Below are 19,557 nucleotides of genomic sequence, written 5' to 3'. Positions count from 1 at the left end.
TACAACAAAATAATTAAAATTGCTATTATTCGTTTAAATATTTAATTTTGTTAACATTTAAACTGCATAAAAAATATTGATTAGTTTAAAGTGTAATATGTTCCAAAAAACTAAAAATAACATAAATAATAAATTTACAAATTTTTATTTTTGTTACATTCGTTTGTATACAAATCACTTTATTTTCTTTAAACATGATTTAAATATGGCAAAATTAAAATAGACAAGTGGGTGGGCTATACTGTACATTAAATGTCGAGTAGGTCACTATTATGGATGTGTTAAATTTGAATTAAATTATATATTTATACATGATACATCGTTGTATAGTGTTATGAATAACCATTCTGAGCGAAGGTTGTTTTTATTGATATAGTCATAGTCATTGATAATACACTAGTCAATAAAAATTATAATAAAATCTATAATATCTATTCTATAATTGATGATATAGCGATGAATGATATTTATTTTACTTTTATTACTATGTGAAGTTTTTATAAATTTTTAGCTACAAAAAGTTTGAAATATTTTACAAATTTGATGAACTACTTACATTTCAATTTAAAATTAAAATGTGCATATATATATATATATATATATTTGAAATAACTTTATGCAGATATAAGAATAAGTTATGTAGAACCTTATATTAAATTTTCAAGAATTTTACACCAGTATTTTTTTATTACAATTTATACAGAAAATATTAGGTATTAAAAAATCAAAAATTATATAAATTGCTTAGTTAAAATATTTTAAAAATTACACCATACCTACAAAATAGTAGTAATAAAATAGTAATCTAAGCTCTTGGTGGAAATTTTAAGTTTTTTAGGTTATTTTTATTTAAATAATAACAAAATAAAGAAATCAATTCAATCAAAAACCTAGTTAAACATTTATTCAACTATAAAAAAGTATTTGAAAGTTTTGATTTTTAAAGTACGCACTTGATTCAATTTCCTATCCAACCCACACTCAAAGTTGAAAATTGAAGCATTTTATCAACTGCTTATCGTATAGACACACAAAAATAAAAATAAAAACAAAAAAAACTTTTAATTGTAAAATAAATGTAAATACATTTATTGCTCTACTCAAAATCTAAAAAAAAATAAATTATTCATACCCATGGTTTTTTAAAAGTTTATCTTCTATTATTTTATTATACTAAATTATTATCCATGATAAATTTTGTGTTTTTATTCAAAATATTATAATACACTTTTATGTAGAAATTGATTAAATTAAATTTATATGAAGATTCAATTGTATACAGGTTTAATTAGTGATTAGACATGTATATATTATAGCTATATTTAATTTAATAACATGTTGAGCAATAACTTTAAATCATTCAAGTGGTCTGTTAAAAAGCACGCTAAAATAAAACATAAGTACCTTAGAGTTATAATTTTCAGATATACAGAATTACAGTTTTATATAACTAGTATAATAAGGTTAGTTTTAGGTTCGATGATTAACAACTGAATAACTACGATGGACAGTGATTCTAAAACAAGAAATCGTTTGAAAATTTGATAGAACTATAACTTGAATGTACATTTATGGTAAATAATTGTTATTGTTTAAATGTTTCTCCTTGTCCTGTGAATGCTAGAATAATTAATTATATTTATATGTTCACAATATACCACCAAGGAACCTAATTCAAAACAATTTATGTACATTGTTTATTTGTTTACCTTTATTTCTTTGTCCGTGGCACTAAAAAACGCTTACATTTTCTGGAAAGAATTATAAGACGTCGTCGGACATTTTGATTAGTCATCAATGGGGCATAGTATAATTTAATATGAATATTGAAATACATAATAAATAAAATCAGTTTTTTTTTTTAAATAATGTCAACCATTTATTTTTCATTTAATTGATGCCTGACATCTACAAATATACGAATTGTTTTATGTAGTCTTCGATTTTTGTACAAAAAGAAAAATACTTAACTGTACATGACAATAATATTCACGCGCGTTAATATTTACAACGTGTCCATTCAGTTCCAATAAACACTAAAATTTTTTATAAATATATCATAATCTAGATAAAACAAAATTTGTTTCTTTTGTAAAAAAAAAATTATATATATATCATAATATTAAAATAATAATAATAATTATTATTATTATTATTGAAATAACATATTTTATATTACATTATTAATAGTATAGTCTACATACAATTCATTTTGAGGCAATTTAACATTAATTTTTCAGGTTGAGATAAATTAAAAAATAAATAAAAATAAACGCACTTACAACATTATAATTATTAATTATTATTTTCTATAGACACATTATATATACATTACAATACAAAGTATAAAATATTTTTTTGAAATATTAAAAAAAAAAATAAATAAAAATCAATGTTACATTTTTTAAGTATCAGTTTGACTAATTTATAATAATAACCCCCACAAAAATTGATTTGGGACATTATTTACATTAAAAAAAAAAAAGAAAGTGTTCACTATACACAATGTTTATGCGGAAAATGTCAACTATTTATAGGCTATAATATAAATATTAACAAAACCTCAATAATAAAGGAATTAACATTATTGATTAGCTTGAAAAAAATTCTAAAAACAATCACACGGTCAGTCTCTTTGTTTGATTTGTCTAAGGATTTTAATTTAATTTTAATATATATAATTTTTAAATTTCTTAGTTTTTTTGTTTTTTTTCCAACTGATTCAAAACAAAAGATTCCGGAAATTTGTTTGCGTAAAATAGTAAACTATTTTATTCAATTATAAATAAATAAACATAAAGAAAATTAATTTGCAGTAAGTGAAAAAAACCGTTATACAACTTTAAAAAAAGAATTAATCTGGAAGAATAAAAATTGCATTCGTATCGTTATTGGGCGAGAGGAGACGGCGTATTTCTGGAACATTGGAATAGGACACGCGATATGAGGGCTGCCACTTGCTGATCGAGTATTTGGCTCATGACTAACGACAGTAACCTCTGCTCTTGTTGCAAGAACAAAGGTCTGTTGTCTGGATGTCTGGATAATAGCAACAATATTCGCGCTGCTCTCCTTAACATGTCTAAGCTAGTTCCCATTGAATCAGGATTATCGCGGAGTGCATTCAGCCCATGAGTATTTACCACACTCAGAGCATTCTGTTCAGTCTGTTCAATAAATGCTACCAGTAATGAAACACATGGACTTTGAAGAGCAATTGTACGTGCCATACCACTGTCTGCAGCCGCTAAGTAGTGTAACAAATTGACTGCGAATTCTCTGAGTACCTAATAAATAAAATTATACCATTTAGTTTTGAAAAGTTTAGGTTAGTTGTAATAAGACTCGCAGAGATAAATGTTTATAACTAAATAGGTAGTTGCAAAAATCATTTTTTCACAAAATATAAAATGGGATTGTAAAAAGCTTTATTTTTATCACACAAAGTTAAAGGTAAAAAAAATAAAAACGGATAAATTTTAAAAATGTGTAATAAACAATAATTAATTAACAGAGAGGTAGGTATAAACACTATAAAGTAAATAAAAATGAACCGTTTTGTAAAACTAAGAATTAAGTTAAAATCGTAACACTAACTAACTGGGTAATGGGCAGTGTATATTTACTCAAACATAACTTACTTGTTCTTCAGTCCTGCATAACAAACGAGTAAGGACGTTGGCCAATTTTTCTAGTCTTGAGTAAGGTGGGGTAGCAATGACCAGATCTACATTATTATCGGTGACACATAACTTGCATAAACATTCCAATGCTAGTCGTTGAGGTGAGAGTGGTGCTGAAGGAAACGGATCTTGGCCTGCAGCTGCCGGACATATAGCCCAATGTAGCAGACCATCTAAGATAGGCCGTGAAATATCTTCATTGAATGTGCTCAAATCAACATAACCAGCAATGTTAGCCAAAGAAACTAGCAAGTTTTCTCTGACAACGTCTAAGTAATCCCACCACCACTTTGCGTCATTGCCTGGTTCAATTGTATCAGCATCTGTTGTTGTAGTACAATTGAATAATGACTCTGTGTCATCGTCAGCTTTATCATAATTCCTAGTTTTTGACGAGCGCAGTGGATGTTCGTGGTGTGTTAATAACAGCTTGCCAACCAAACCAAGAAATGGGCCACTTTTAGCAAACTCTAATTCATTACCAGGAACAAATGAAAGATTTCGTAAGATATTCGATATACACACACACCGTTTACCAATGGAATCTTGGCTTTCGCTTATTAATGACAAGCTTGATTCATCTTTAGAGAAACTTTCATCTTCATAGTCTGTTATGCTCTTGCGCTTTAATACGCCCATTGGATCACGTACATTAATATTTTTTATACTTACAATATTGTCAATACTGTTTTGTACTAACTCTTTATCATCTAATTCTTTTTTTATACATGCCTTATTATCTAATATTTCTGCTTTAGGTTTATTACTCTTCAGTAATTTGACAAATGGCACAAGACCAAACTCTGAACGAAAACAAGGTACAAGAAAACTTGTATCTGTTTCAGCAATGTTATATCCCATGTCATAATTATCAATTACATCCCATGATCTCTTGCCATTTTTAATAAATAATTCTTTAGATCCATCAATAATTGCGGAACTCTTAATTGGTCGTTGATTTGGGAAATTAGGATCTGGGAAATAAGCTTTTTCATTTGGATTTACATTATCTACAGCACCAACATCTGGTATATCTTCTATCACTTTAGACTTTTCATACCAGCAATACGATTTGATATCAGTATCAAGCATATCAACTAGTGACTGCCGGAAATGTTCTAAGAGTACATCTAATAATCCAGGCATATGTGTTAGTCCAAAAAAGGGTATAGACACATCATCAAACAGCAATATATTGAGCACATCCAAGGCCCAAGTAGACTCAGCTAAAAGACCTGAACGTAAAGACATCATCAATCGCCATGCATCCACAGGTGCAACATCATGTCGCATCATTCGACGTCGTTTGTAAAGAATTGGTGTTACAGCTTCTATACTATCAGGAGGGAAAATAACTTCTCGCTTCAATAAACTACTGCCTTGAAACATTGGTTGCCCTGGCATTCCAGGCTAAAGAAAAAAAAAATTTATTTAATTGCAAAATATAGTACCTCAGGAGGTAGATACTATTACTTAGGTTATTGTTATCTTTATACCTAAATAATATATATATTCATTAACTGATAGATAAGAGATTTTAAAAATATTATGAGGAACACAAATGAAAAATTTTATAATCCCTTATATATTTATTAGCAGTTAATAAAAATAAAATAATTTAACTTATAGAAAGATTACGGTTTTAAGGTAAAACAATTACTTATAGTAACAGTACAAAGATGCAAGGCAAAGATAACAGTCCTTAGTTTAAAATAATTTTGAAAAAATATTATTCACCTTCATATGTGGTGGTGGAGCCATTGGACCATGTGGTCCATACGGTTTACTTCCGTCAGGGCGATATCCATGTCTAGGCATCCTCATTTGTGCTTGTGCCATTGGACCCCAATGATTCTAAGAAACACATAAGTATGATAGAATATTGCTAAATACAGCAAATTATAAACAAATAAAAAACTACTCACTTGTTGAGCACCATAAGGTTGTCCTTGTGGTGGATATCTATGTTGTTCCCACTGGGGTGGTTGTCCTGGGTGTGATGGAGGCATAGAACGTGGTGGACCCTGTGACCAATTCTGTGGTGGTTGAGATCCAGGTGGATATCCAGGTCTCGGATATTGATTAGAAGCAGCATTTGGTGTACCTGTCCATCCTGAAGTTAATTTAGATCGTTAATTTTTAGGTTTGAAAATTGAAGAAATATTGTTTAATATTTACCTGGATACATAGGTCGTTGCTGAGGACCATAACCTGGATAACCAGCTGGCTGGGGAGGACCACCTTGTTGATCTTTAGCAAAATCAGGATGACGCCGTGGCTGTGGAGGTGGCATTCCTTTTCCTGGGTAAGTACCCGGAGCACTAGTAGGTGGATATCCAGGACTCTAAAATAATAATAAAGATATTAAATTATGTAAAATAGATTTGAATTAAACAAATTAATTAATATATATATACATACAGCGGGAGGTTCTTGTCGATAATAATCTGGTTGAGGTTGCTGACCAGGTGGATAGCCAGGGGTAGAAACTGATCCTCCTTGTGTTTGGTTTACTGTAGCAGGTGAAGAATTCTGTGGTGGTGGCGGTCCAGGAAACCTGGGTGGTTGTTGATAGCCAGATGGTGGTGGAACTGGTCCACGTCCATATGGATCTTGACCATTGCCAGGTCCCTGAGGAGTATTAGGTGGGCCTTGTGGAGGAGGAACTGAACCACCATAATTTCTTTAATAAAAAAAAAATTGGTTAGCAAACAGAAATACTTTTTACACACAAAACATTAATTATTAATTGTTACCTGTCGGCATCATTTGAATAAGGTGGATATAAAGGTGGTCTCACTGGGCCACTTGGGTAACCAACTGGAGTACTAACTGGTGGATAATGTTGTCCATACTGATCATTGCTGCCTGGATACTGCTGGTTGTATCCACCTTGTCCTTGGTAACTTCCTTGAGTTCCTATCAAGTCATGAGATGTCAAATGACAATAATAATTGTAACGCATATTTTAAGCATTATTTGTCTTTAGTCTTAATTATTTATAGTTAATATAATATAATACATCTATATTTATTTATTTATTTTTAATATTAAAAATTAAATTAAGTATAAACAACAATTAAATATATCAGAATCATAATAACACTATCTTAATATATTTTAAAATAAAAAACTATATCGTAATTCGTAATAGTAATAATTGTATTAAAATTAAGCCATTTAACATTACGAAAAATAATTGATAACGAATACGAGTTATCACCATTGTGTTATACACACTACACAACACCACTTATAACCTGCACAAGTAAAACGATATCAATAAGACAATATGTGTATCCACAGACGACTATGTTCTCACATTTTTCATTAGCCTTATCGCCCTTATCAGGCAGTCTTTAGAACATAAATAAGTTTTATTTTTATTTTTGCATGTGGCTAATTCTAAACATTTGATAATGCCGCAATTTTATGAAGACGAAAGATGTTATTTCACTCACACTCTCTATCTATATCTGTATATCAATATAATATACGTAGAGTATAAGATAGCACAATAATTTAACTATTTTAACTTAGATTAAACATGGCAAGCCGCAAGTCACAGTTCGGTACAGTAAAAGTGAACGACGAAATTGTATATATTATTTCCATTAACATAAACAAACATAATATAATATAACAATTTTGAGTTGAAAAAAATCTATTTAGTGTAGTTACTAGTTACTGATTACTCGTTACGTTTAATACCTAAGTAAATTCACCTAGTATAAAATTTAAAGTCAAGAATATAATATGTAGATTCCAGGGCGTTTAAAACAATATTATTTGATGTTGTTATTGACAAGTTAGCTTTTAAGCAAGTTAAACACCTCATCATACGTCTTTTAAAATTATAATATTTTACATAATTATAACACGCATTCAAATTTAAATACCATTATAGCCTATGAGATGCTTTAGATAATATTTTTATTTCTTATCTTAACTTTCGATAACAGATCAAATCACTAAAATGGTAAAGATAACGTCACAAATTTAGTTCCTTTGAACGCGCATATTTGTTATATTGTATGTTTGTTAGACAGAGACAATGGCGCGAGTTTAGTGTTATCAAAAAATGTTTTTCTAATTACTCAATGCAAATGATTATGATTAAGATAATTTTCTTAATTTTCTATCGTTATTTTAATTTCCAAATTAATTTCAATAGACAATACAAATGTTTGGTTAATTAAATAATATAATATAGCCTTTAAATAGTAGTCAATGTTATAGAATGATTATATTCTCAATCCAAAACCAAAAGTATAAAGGGAATGAGAAAAATTAACGAAATTTAAAAATTAAATATTCTATATGGAGCGAATAGTTAATGCGGTACACTGAAATAAATAATTTCCAGTTCTTACTTTCTAAGTTATACGGTACTGATAAAAAAAAAAAATGTATATTACATAACTGATCGAGACAAAAAAACTGTTCAAAATTTGTACATAGTGAAAGAAAAAAAATTAAATTTACTAATACTTTTTAGTTTTTATAATTGTATAGTATTTAAGTATATTTTAACTTTAATAGGTAAAGATTAACAAAATGATAAATGTTTGTAATTTATTACAAGCTTGGGTTAGCCCACACGAACTATTAAAAACATTTTTAAAACTATAATAATAATAATAGGTATATTAAACATATATATATTAACTTCTAATTAATTTAAATTCTATGAAATATTACTCATTATTTTAGTGATAAGGATAACGATTAGATTTATGTATTAAAAGAATGTTGTTAGTGAAAGGTAAACAAAAATATAAAATTTAAACATTAAAATTGAATAATGCAACAATTTTTGCTACAGGCACAAAAATTATATGAGGGGCAGCTGCATTAAAAAAGTCATTAAGTTTTTGAGTAATCTAAGAGTTGTTACAAAACTACAAGAAATATGAGGGTTTGATTTATCAATTTGTTCAAATACTGTCTCAGGCAATTAAATATCCATTAAAGTTAACAAAAAATGTATTTTTATCTTTAAAGTCAAATAACAACTAAATTTAAAACTGATATGTCAAAAATATTATAATCAATAACTTTTACAATAGATGATTTTATTGATAAAAAATTATGAAAGACGATTTTACGTGAATTTGTATTGTTAATGATGCGTGCAAATGAGGGAAAGAACAAATATTGCGACAATATCCTCATACCTAATTTTTTTTTAATACAGCAGAAATTATCTTACAAATGCGTAATACAACAAACTTACGCTCGACTTTTCATTAATTTTAATATTATTTTAGTCAATTAAAATTTAAAATTAACAATATACTTATGATCTTTGAAGTAATTTTTGATCTTTTAAAGCTTTTTACACATTTTTTGCATACTAATGAAATTGTTTTAAATATAAAAATAAAAAATGCTTCTAGATTTTATAATGCGTGTTTATCTGGGCTTTTTTAGGAGGATCTGACGCTCACACTTGTGTTGTCTCTGTATTATTAATATATTCTACATGATATATTAATAAGTAACATATACAGGTGATGCACAATTATAGGTATTATTGAGTCTTTTTAAAAATTGTTTAATTTGTATTTACATATTTTACAACATTATACAGTTAAATAAGACTAAATAATTTATCTGTTCTATAAAAAAATGATTAGTAATTTAATTTTAACAATTCATGTTAAAAATAAACATATGATTATTATTAAACAATACATTATGACCACAATTTAATTAAGTAGTTATTGAAAAGTGAAAATAAAAATTGGTTATCAAAACACGAGAAAATTATAAACAAGTTTCCAATTTATTTAAATGTTTTATTTCAACTAGTAACAAATATCTTTTGAATTTAATATATATATTTTTAATAGTACCATAAGTGATTAAGTTATGAAATACAAATATTTGGTTAGCTATCAATTTAACCCTTTGACTACTGTTATTATATTAACACCAATGACTTTCACTTAATTGAAAAAAAATTGTATATCAAATAAAGTAATATTTTAATTCTATGATTACAGAAATAAGTTTACATCAATGCACTAAACATCACTTACCTCTTGCTGTTATGCATACTCTTTCTTCTTAATAACAAAATATCTGCAGAAATCTCCAATCAAAAAAATATTTCCCCAATAAAGTAAATTTAGTACTATACAGCTAAGTATAATCGTATTTTAATGCAATAGTCAAAGGGTCAACCAAGTTTTAGTAAATTGTGTTTATAGTGTAAATAATTTAATATTTTGAGTTACAATATAGTTAAACATTTAGATTTAAACAAATAATATTAAACCAAAAAAGATTTTTTTATTAATAACCTGCTTATAAACTTATATATAAATAAATATCAAAAAATCTTACCATGAGGAGGATGAGGAGGTCTTTGAGGTGAATTATAATCTTGTGGACCACTATAACCTCCATATCCTGGGTAACCATCTACATGACCGGGTCCTGGAGCAGTTGGTGCAGATGGTAACGAGTCTTGTGAATTAGATCCTGCAGAACCTAATCGTAATTATTTACTTGAATCCAACATACTCAACACACAAAGTGTGTTGAACAAGATCACTTACCAGGAGAAGGCACAGATGTTGCTTTAGAACTTTTTTTCTTTGAGGAAGATTCAACTTGATTGATTATAGGTATAGGATCGATGCCTCCACGGTCAAAGTGACATTCATACGGTAACAAATTTTTAGTGTAGTGTTTTCTTAGAGTGTAAGCTGCACTAGATGATGCACCAATACCCAATAAACCAGCAACATCCTTCCATATTTTATTTTTTGTTACCTAATAAATTAAGTTATAATAAGTAAATACATATTAACTAATGCTACTGAATAGTCATCAGTAGAGCCTTGATTTTGGTCTTAAAAATAAGTTGAACATGGTGATATACACCAACGTTGTAGGAATATTGGTGACTTTTACATAATATAATTTATGTAATTTAACATGATCACAAATTGAAAAAATATTTACCTATTACTACAAACATAACTTGGTAATAACAACAAGTCTTAGCTATGAGAATATAAAAAAATTAATCAAAAATAAAATTTGACGCACCTTGCAAACCTCCATGAAACCTCCTCGCTCTTTAACATATATATACAAGCGGAACAAATCAAGAGGGTTTTTGGAGATAGTAGGACATGTAGAAATTGGTGTTCCTCTTTCTTCCATAAAATGTAATAATTTATCCAACCAAATGCGCCGCTCTGGATTATCATCCATTTCATACAGTTTACTCAAGCTGTCATGTTTCTAAAAAAAATATAATTGTTTAGTTTAAACGTACTCTTTGCAAGTTAAGAAAAATATTACCTTTGGTCGATATACATGTTCGTTTTGAGGAGCTATGTGGCTATTAAATACTGGATTATGAGATGGAGGTCCTCTAGGCCAAGCAGGTGCCATTGGATCCGGATTTGAGTACTCATCATGGGCAGGTGAACATGGTGGTCCCATAATACCACCCATTCCTTGTTGATACATCATACCACCACTCATGTTTTCTTTTCTTTTAGGTGTTGTACAATTTGAGTCATCACCAGAAGCTATAAAAACAAAATCAATAATTATTAGCTTTAAAATAATATTATAATCATCTAAATAAATTTTAATATAACAATTACCTGCTGAGGCATTAGATAGAGTCGATTGCTGACTTGCATCATCAATAGCGGTACCATCAGGTCCAGTAGTAACAACAGAAGTTACAACACCACTAAGACTTTGCTGTTGTTGTGATACTTCGTGATCAACTGACATCATTGAAGGGTTTGGTGGTGCCATTGGAGGACCAGTATTTGATTGAACTGGTGCTGGTGGGCCCATACTATGTGGAGGCATTGAATTTAAATAATTTCCTGGCCCAGAATTAGGTGGGATTGGACCTGATGTCTGATAGCCTCCAGGCCCTTTATGTTGTTGCTATAGTTAAAGAAAAAGAAATTAATTAATTTCAAAGGAGTTTACAATTAAATATGCATTAAAAATAAAAAACTAGTAATAAAGCAAAATATTATAAGCCACATATAAAGCATTAGTTTTGTGTTTGTTTGGATGTTCACCTGTAAGTGTTGCTTGAGGTAGTGTGGATGAGGTGGTGTATGAGGCCTGGGACCAGGTGAGACAGGTGGAGGTGGTCCAGGAGAAGTGCCTTGCTGCATTGAATGCATTTGATGAGCATGTGGATGCATATGGGGTCCCGGAGGGGGCGGGTGATGCGGATGGTGATGGTGTAATGGTGATTGTGCAGGGGGAGGGTGCTGAATTGGTGGTTGTTGGTGTTGTTGAGGCTGTGTTTGTTGTGGTGACTGTTGTTGCTGTTGTTGTTGTTGCTGCTGCTGCTGCTGCTGTTGTGGGGAAGATGATGGGGGAGGTACTTTGGTAGGTGTAGGTGGTTGAACAGGACCACTATGGTGACTATTATTTAATGGAGGTGGTGCTTGTGGTGGACCACTACCAGGCCATCCCTGCAAAGCACATTTTGTGTCACAAAAAGCATGTCATAGAATGTATAAAAAGCAAATACAATACAACAAATACCAAACGTTTTTTGTAATTTATAATATAAATAAAATGTTTAGTAGTGTTTAAATTATTCCAAATATATTTTTAATATATTATAAAAAATTTAAACACCAAATAAAGTTACCCAATAAAATGTTAAGTATTAGTAATGACAATGATATTAAATATAATAAAACAATGTGTTACACAAAACATTTCCCCGATTAAAAACTTACTTGATAAGGAGGAAATTGATGAGGGGGTCCATGATGCATCGGCATACCTCTAGGAGAGTATTGTTGTGGAGGACCATTACTATTAGGTGGTGGATACCCTTGATAAGGTATACCAGGAGGTCTAGCACCGTAATTACCTAAATAATCAACATATACGATTAAACACATAGAACATTAATTAAGAGAATGTTCATCAAAGTTGGTCATATTTTACCAGGAGGTTGTTGAGGGTATGATCCCATAGGCGGAGCAGGCTGCTGTTGTGAAGGATAACCACTATGTGATGATACAGGTGGAGGGGGGCCATAAGGATTTGGTCCAGGCATTTTGTACGGATTTTGTACTGGTGCTCCAGATGAAGGACCCGTCATATGAGGCATTCCACTTGGAGGTTGTGGGGATGGTTGTTGTTGATATCCTTGTTGTGGCCCCATAGGCGAATGACTCATTCTATTATTTTGAGTAGCTTGCCCTGGATCAGGCTGCTGTTGACTGCTTGGTGGCCTAGGCGGCATTGGAATGTTCTGTTGCTGTTGTTGTTGAGGCGGTCCACCACCCGGCGGTGCTGTGACAGCCGGCGACATGGAACGCGAACCAGTAGATCCTGTAGGAGACGGCGATGGCCGCAAAGGAGTGCCACCATTGCCAGCACCAGTACCACAATTACTATCGTTACTGTTTTGACTTGTCAAATCCTGTATAAAAACACCGTAGGCGTTATTGACGGGGAAATATATAAATACAAATAGAATCAACAGGTCGGACTTAGACTGTAAAAAGATGCAAAAGGACCATACGGTTAGAAGGATGAAGAGGAAAAGAGGTAGGGGGTCAATAAAACATGTGGAGGTTTCGGGGAAGACCTACCGTCTGGTCGGGGAAAAGTACGATCGAAAGAGACGGAACGAGGAATATAGAGAAAGAGAAAACGTGGTATGTACTATATACACACAAAAGGTATTCCTTCTATATTGCGGTAATTGGAAAAAGAGATGATTGAGCGGAGGGCTGGTGGCACGTGGAAGAGCGAGGGGACAACAAAGTTGTGCACGACGAGACGCGGAGGGTTAGAACCTTTCCGTCGACTGGTGGTGAAGAGAAGGGTGAGAGAGAATGACTGAGAACAAGGACCGCGGCAAAAGGGTGGAGGTAACACGCTATTCTCGACACATATATTTACACACACACACAAATATATATATATGTATACAAAGAGTGTACACAAACGGATGATAAGGACACCGGTAAGAGACGGAACAGGGGATTGGTAGAGGGGAAGAGGCACGTGTGATGCCATTCATAACATGGACAGACCACACCAGTTATTTCACCATCATTGCCAGTTTTCAATATAAATCAAATAGGTTGTACGTTGTTACATCTTCGCAATGTGTAAACGGTTGTGGCTTCCTTTTTTTCAATGGAATGGGGTCAAAAACCGACCATGACCTTTTGGGACTTATCAATCACTGTGCATTTTTAGCAGTGAAAACAACGGAAAGGGAAAGTACCAAACAAACGTATTGTCAACAACAATCATTTAAATTCTAATAAACCGTACGATTTAATTTGAAATAACATAAGAATAATCAAAGTAAGAAACGTACGAGTATATTATTACACATGATATTATCAAATAATTACTCATAGGTATAAATCTTGTGAAATACGAAAATAACTAAATTAATTATAAAATACTTTAATTTACGACACTCTATTAAAAAAAACTGAGGGTTGCTAAGTTAAATAAGTTTCAAATAAACCTCGTCATTGAGTAAGTCACTGCAATGTATGTAAAAGTCGAATTAAATCATTGCATATGATACACACATTTTAGCAAAGTAGTGTAGTATAAATCTCTTTAATTTTCTAAAGATTTTTATAATTTATTAATAACATTATGAATAATCTATATTTCTATTAGTAAACACGGTAATTTGAGCTAAAATTTTTAAAAATGGCATAATAGAATATTTTATACCTATAGTAATAATATAAAATTATATCATTATGTTTCAATTTTCTTAACATAGATGTTAATACCGACTGCGATGTTCCATAGAAGAAAATTAGAGAAGAACAAAGTATGGATAGCTTGAAATTAGTCTAATACATTATAATTCAATACTATTACTAATGGAGAATTTCCTGTCACAACACAAAAATAAAACCATTTTTTTTAAGTTTATGTAAACAATATGTAAGATACTCTAAGTCAAAAATTAGATCTTCTAGTTTTGCATTATATAATATTTAAACGAATAAATAAATACGATATATATATATATATATATATACATACTTTATTACATTTAAACAGTTAAATATTAATAGATTTAAAATATAATAATTGATAATTGATTTTAAATAAAATATGGATGGCTATTCAATATTTCAATTAATGTTAAAGAGAATGATTATTAAAAACTGAGTAATAATTAATTATAGTAAAAACTACAATGAAAAACAATTAGCAGGTGTAAGCATATTTCATGAATCGACAATATTAATATTTATAATATCTATAAATATGATAATTTTAATGTTTTAATAAATAGGTATCATATTTTCCAACCAAGTGATTTTTATAAAGAACATTTCGTATAGTCTATAGAGGATAATGATGATGCTGTTCAAGTAACTGCATTAAGTCTTAAATTAGGTATTGTATGAGTGTAGTCAGTATGAAAAAATCGATAGTAAATTTTTACTATAAATTAAACGTAGCAATCGTTTTATGTTACAAGACAAAGAAAAAAATACAGACTTATTTGAATTTACTAATTGATTCATGAAATGTATAATAATATTATATTATTAAAGTATTAAACCAATATTACTGACGCTAAAAGTTGTAAAAACACATGGATAATCACTAATTAATAATAATTGATTGGGTAAAAATTATTATAAACTAAAAAAATTTGATTATTATATAGGTATCCAAAGAAAAATCGGCTGTGAAGAATAAAAGATAAGTACAACAAAGTAGATGCCACGAAGTCGATGGCATTGTTGTATTGATATAATATATTGTGTCTCTTTATTGATCCCAACGCGGGCGGTAAAAGCATGGACAAAATATGAAGGCCGCAGCCGGTTTGGTATATGCGAAGACTATATTTTAACTTGTAAATTTTTCAATTAATATAATACTAAATTATTTTATAATAAATATTTACAAAATAAATAAACTAAAATTGTATAAAAGCATATCAATAATACACAACATAAAATAAATATTAGTCTCAATCAAAAAAAAAAATAATAATAATAATAAAATAGTTATGAATAAGTATCATTACCACGAAAAAAAATTTCATTGAAATATATGTAGTTGAGAGTATAATTTGTGTACTTTATTTTAATTATGTATATTGTATTTTGTAAATAAACGATTGGTGGTAGTGGTCTCAGTGCATGCAATAACACCGTATTTATTTTTTGTAATCAAAAAAAAAATATTATACTTGAAAATTTGATTATCTATTCAATAATCATATAAAATGATTTAGCAAGTACTCAGTTTAATAATTAATTAAAATAATAATAATTTAGACTGCAAATGTTTAAAACTACAGAGTAATTACAAAAACCCTGTACTGCAAACAAATTTTATTTCAGTCGAAATCCTCAGTAATCCATTGTTATCCGCCAGTTAAAACGGCATAATTGATCCAGAGTTAATGGGGAAATGTTAACAATCGGTCCGTCCGTGTATAACGCACGTCGTCGGTAAAAATTCAAAAATAATATACACGTGCATAAACAAAGCGTTTCGCATTCGTACACATACAACAACATAATATATATTATACTGCTGATGATACATTATTTTTGTTAGGTAAAAAAAGAGAAACGAATGGAAGTAATAATAATAAAAATACACAACGAGCGGAGGCGATGTGCATCGTTAGTACACGAATCATTAACAGTAAAGACATTTGGCAAAAAGTATCATAATATACTAGGGGTATTATAGAACTACCTAGCAGCAGTAAATAGTAATAATAGTAACGACATTAACAGTAGTAATAATGTTAAATGGGTCTTTTGCTAATGTAATACTATCGACACGGGGTCGCAAACAGCCGTGGTGGGGAATCGGGTCGGGGGAAAACGATAAAAAGGGTTAGGAGATGACCTCACCCTTAAAACACAACGCTACAGATAGAGCACGACGACGTCGACAAAGGGGCGCTGGGCGAGGCGAGGGGTATGCGATACTACACCGTGACGGAGCGGAGGGGCAACCTGTCGGATGAAAGGCTGGGAAAGTGATTACGCGCGCGTATAGACCCCACCGCCGCAGTGCCGAAGAGAACCTATCCGTCCAACCGTCGGTAATAATTTTGTACATTAATTTCGACTCTCCGACGGCGGCGGCGGCGGCGGCCGCCGAGCGGAAGAAAGAAAGACGGAAAATGATAAAAATATACGACGACAACGGTCAACCAAGACGGCGGACGAGTGAGTCAGAACGAGTGGGGGAGAAATAATGCGGAGAGGGGAGAGCCGCATTAAAGTACACACATAAGCGGCGCGCACGTTGGAAAAAAACCAACAAAGATAAGCACGCACACACAAACAATATTCCGGTTATCATGCAGCGGCCGGTTCGGCTCTACCGATCCCCCGAAATTACGACGTCGGCGACGGTTACACACACGCTCGCGACGCCTGCAGTGTTGCCAACCGGCGAGCGGCCAAAAAGGAAAACCGCCGCGCACGGCCGCGGGAATACGGCGACGCGGCGGCGAATGGCGATACGCCGACAAAACCGAGGGTGACGACGACGACGACGTCAGGCGCGGAAAATCGAAATTTTAGTTCCGGCCGTTCGCAACGGCCACGTAGGGAAGTTTACGGACACGAGTCGAAACGGCTCAGTCCGACCAGTCAAATTAAGTTCCCTCCATACGACCGCCGTACACGTTACGTACGTCTTAGTTATTCGTTATTATTATTACTATTATTATATTTATAACGATAGCTTGCTGCTGCCACAGCAGTATACTCCCCGATTTGCCGCCCGTCGTACGGCGGCGGCGGCGGCAGCAGCGATGATGACGACTACTACCAATACTAATACTACTACTACTACTAATACTACTACTACTACTATTACTACTACTACTACCACCATCATCATCGCCCCTACTACGATGATGATGACGGGGCCCGAAAGCGGGAGCGCGCGCGCAAAACGCGGAGCCCGTAGCCCGAATAGAACGACGGCGGCCGTAATAAACAACGTACGGATAAAGCGCCGCGATCGGTGCTACGGTGGACGGCGGGCGGCGGATAACCGATTGGCGGCGGCGGGGTGGCGGCGTCGGTAGGAGACCGACGGAGGGGCCGGCCGGCCCACCGCATGGCGTTGGCGGGAAGTAACGGGGACGGCGGGGCCGGGGAGGGGCGAGAGCGCGCGCTGACTGGAACTCGAGTCGAGTGTGCTGCTAGCAGCAACGTTTCGTGCTCGGGAACGACGTGGCGGGGCATTGGGGTAACGGCGCAAATAATGGATGCTCGGGACGCCGAGCCGACCGCCGACCGAGCCCAGGCCGCTGGTGTAGCGTACGTATAAAATGCGAGGTACACACGAGCGGCGCGGCGCACGGACGACGACGACGATACGCATTCTTTGCACATGATATAATAATATATTGCTCGTGTGTCGTGTGAGCGGTAAAGTGTGGTTATTGGTCGTCGTCGTCGTCGTCGTAGACTGCAGAGCTATGCTACGACAACGACGGCGTGCGCGCCCAACCCGACTACGACACGATGACGACGTTCCCGGGTTATGGCCTGTGTCCGACGCTATAAACGAGAACGTGTGCGCATTCATCGCGGCAACAATAATAATTATTATTATTTATTTGTATGTGTATAAAAATAAAAAATAAATGTTTTCTTTTCGTACCACAAACGGTAGAAACCGGATTGCTCCCGCTCATGAATGTGCTTCGTGCGTATGCGGTACACGCCACATTTAGATAATATAACTGTTTTACGCCTCCCCCCTCGTCACCAACGACCCCGATAAGACCGAGCGTAAAAAAATGCGCCTTTTTCATGTAATATGACCGGGCGACCGGCTCGTAATAATTTTCCGTCCGTTTATCTGCCGCTGTGGTCGTCGCTTCTGCTTTGCCGGCTATCGTTTTTCGCCTATTATTCCTCTCTTATACCCTTATCAACTGTCAACGCCGGCGGTGGCTTAGCACAAAAAAGAGAACCAGACACGCGTGTTTAACGAATAAAAGTTATTTTGTATACGTTAAACGCCGAAAATGGTTAGACGTGACGTTTACTACATTTTTACAGTTAACACCACAACGACGGCATTGAAAACACACCACCGCATTATGTTTATATTAACATTTTCAAATTATTTTAATTAATTTTCCACCAAATTGGAATGCTTATTGCTTCTATGATTCCGTCCACATTGCTTATAACACGAGAACACCAAAAATTAATTAAACCTAAAAAAACTGTTGTTTATCAGCTTATATTGCCATTATTCTGGGATTATTTATTTTATAGTTTGGTGTCCTTCAATAGGTATTTAGAAAGCCGGGTTGAAACAAACGCGTTTAAATGAAAATAAATTTATATAATATATAAACGTTATGTATTCAGAATGAAATAAAAATTCAATACCTAACTAAAATGCGTTTCTTATTACTACAATTTGATGTCAATTAATTACAACGGTCAAATACTTTCGGCATTTGTAACCAAACCCAATGGGACCAGTAAATTTATTCTTACTTTACTTCTTAAGATGTAAGAATAATTTGACGAAGAAAAATGCATAAAACCTGTCGTACAGCACATAATATATCATTTTCAAACCAGTAGCTATCGCATTTTTAAAAGGCCACGATCTATATACTACGTTTAATGTAGGTACTGTTTGTCCGGAAAAATTAGACAAATATCATCTATTATCTACAGTTTTAGATGTTTTATATACTGATTTTGAGAACAATTTTGAATTTTACATTTTAAGACGTCGAAAGAATAATAAAGTATTCAATCGGAATATTATATAGTCCAAGCCGAATCCATTATGTTTGATTTTGTAATTTACCATTTGGGAGAAATTATTAATTATAACT

At 32.6% G+C, this 19,557-nt stretch overlaps 1 protein-coding gene across 4 annotated transcripts in view; it reads right to left on the bottom strand.

Moving 5' to 3' along the window:
* Positions 1-1,852: 1,852 nt before the first annotated feature.
* Positions 1,853-19,557, bottom strand: part of LOC114128131 (trithorax group protein osa-like) — a 34,024-nt gene continuing 16,319 nt past the window's right edge. Inside the window, exons 4-18 of one of the 4 annotated variants that reach the window (XM_027992568.2) lie at positions 12,645-13,125; positions 12,431-12,567; positions 11,753-12,157; positions 11,315-11,612; positions 11,004-11,236; positions 10,746-10,943; positions 10,250-10,466; positions 10,035-10,181; positions 6,440-6,602; positions 6,105-6,366; positions 5,862-6,027; positions 5,609-5,796; positions 5,421-5,537; positions 3,642-5,093; positions 1,853-3,287 (exon numbers count right to left, since the gene is read on the bottom strand). In XM_027992568.2, the coding sequence (XP_027848369.2) occupies positions 2,889-3,287; positions 3,642-5,093; positions 5,421-5,537; positions 5,609-5,796; positions 5,862-6,027; positions 6,105-6,366; positions 6,440-6,602; positions 10,035-10,181; positions 10,250-10,466; positions 10,746-10,943; positions 11,004-11,236; positions 11,315-11,612; positions 11,753-12,157; positions 12,431-12,567; positions 12,645-13,125 (4,863 nt within the window). In that variant the 3' untranslated portion in view covers positions 1,853-2,888. The remainder of the gene's footprint in view (positions 3,288-3,641; positions 5,094-5,420; positions 5,538-5,608; positions 5,797-5,861; positions 6,028-6,104; positions 6,367-6,439; positions 6,603-10,034; positions 10,182-10,249; positions 10,467-10,745; positions 10,944-11,003; positions 11,237-11,314; positions 11,613-11,752; positions 12,158-12,430; positions 12,568-12,644; positions 13,126-19,557) is intronic. The other 3 variants (XM_027992569.2, XM_027992570.2, XM_027992571.2) reach the window with 3 other exon arrangements.

This window comes from Aphis gossypii, chromosome 2, assembly GCF_020184175.1.
Source record: "Aphis gossypii isolate Hap1 chromosome 2, ASM2018417v2, whole genome shotgun sequence".
NCBI lineage: Eukaryota > Metazoa > Arthropoda > Insecta > Hemiptera > Aphididae > Aphis > Aphis gossypii.
Note: the sequence above shows the minus strand (reverse complement) of the source record. Positions and strands in the feature narration are given on the sequence as shown.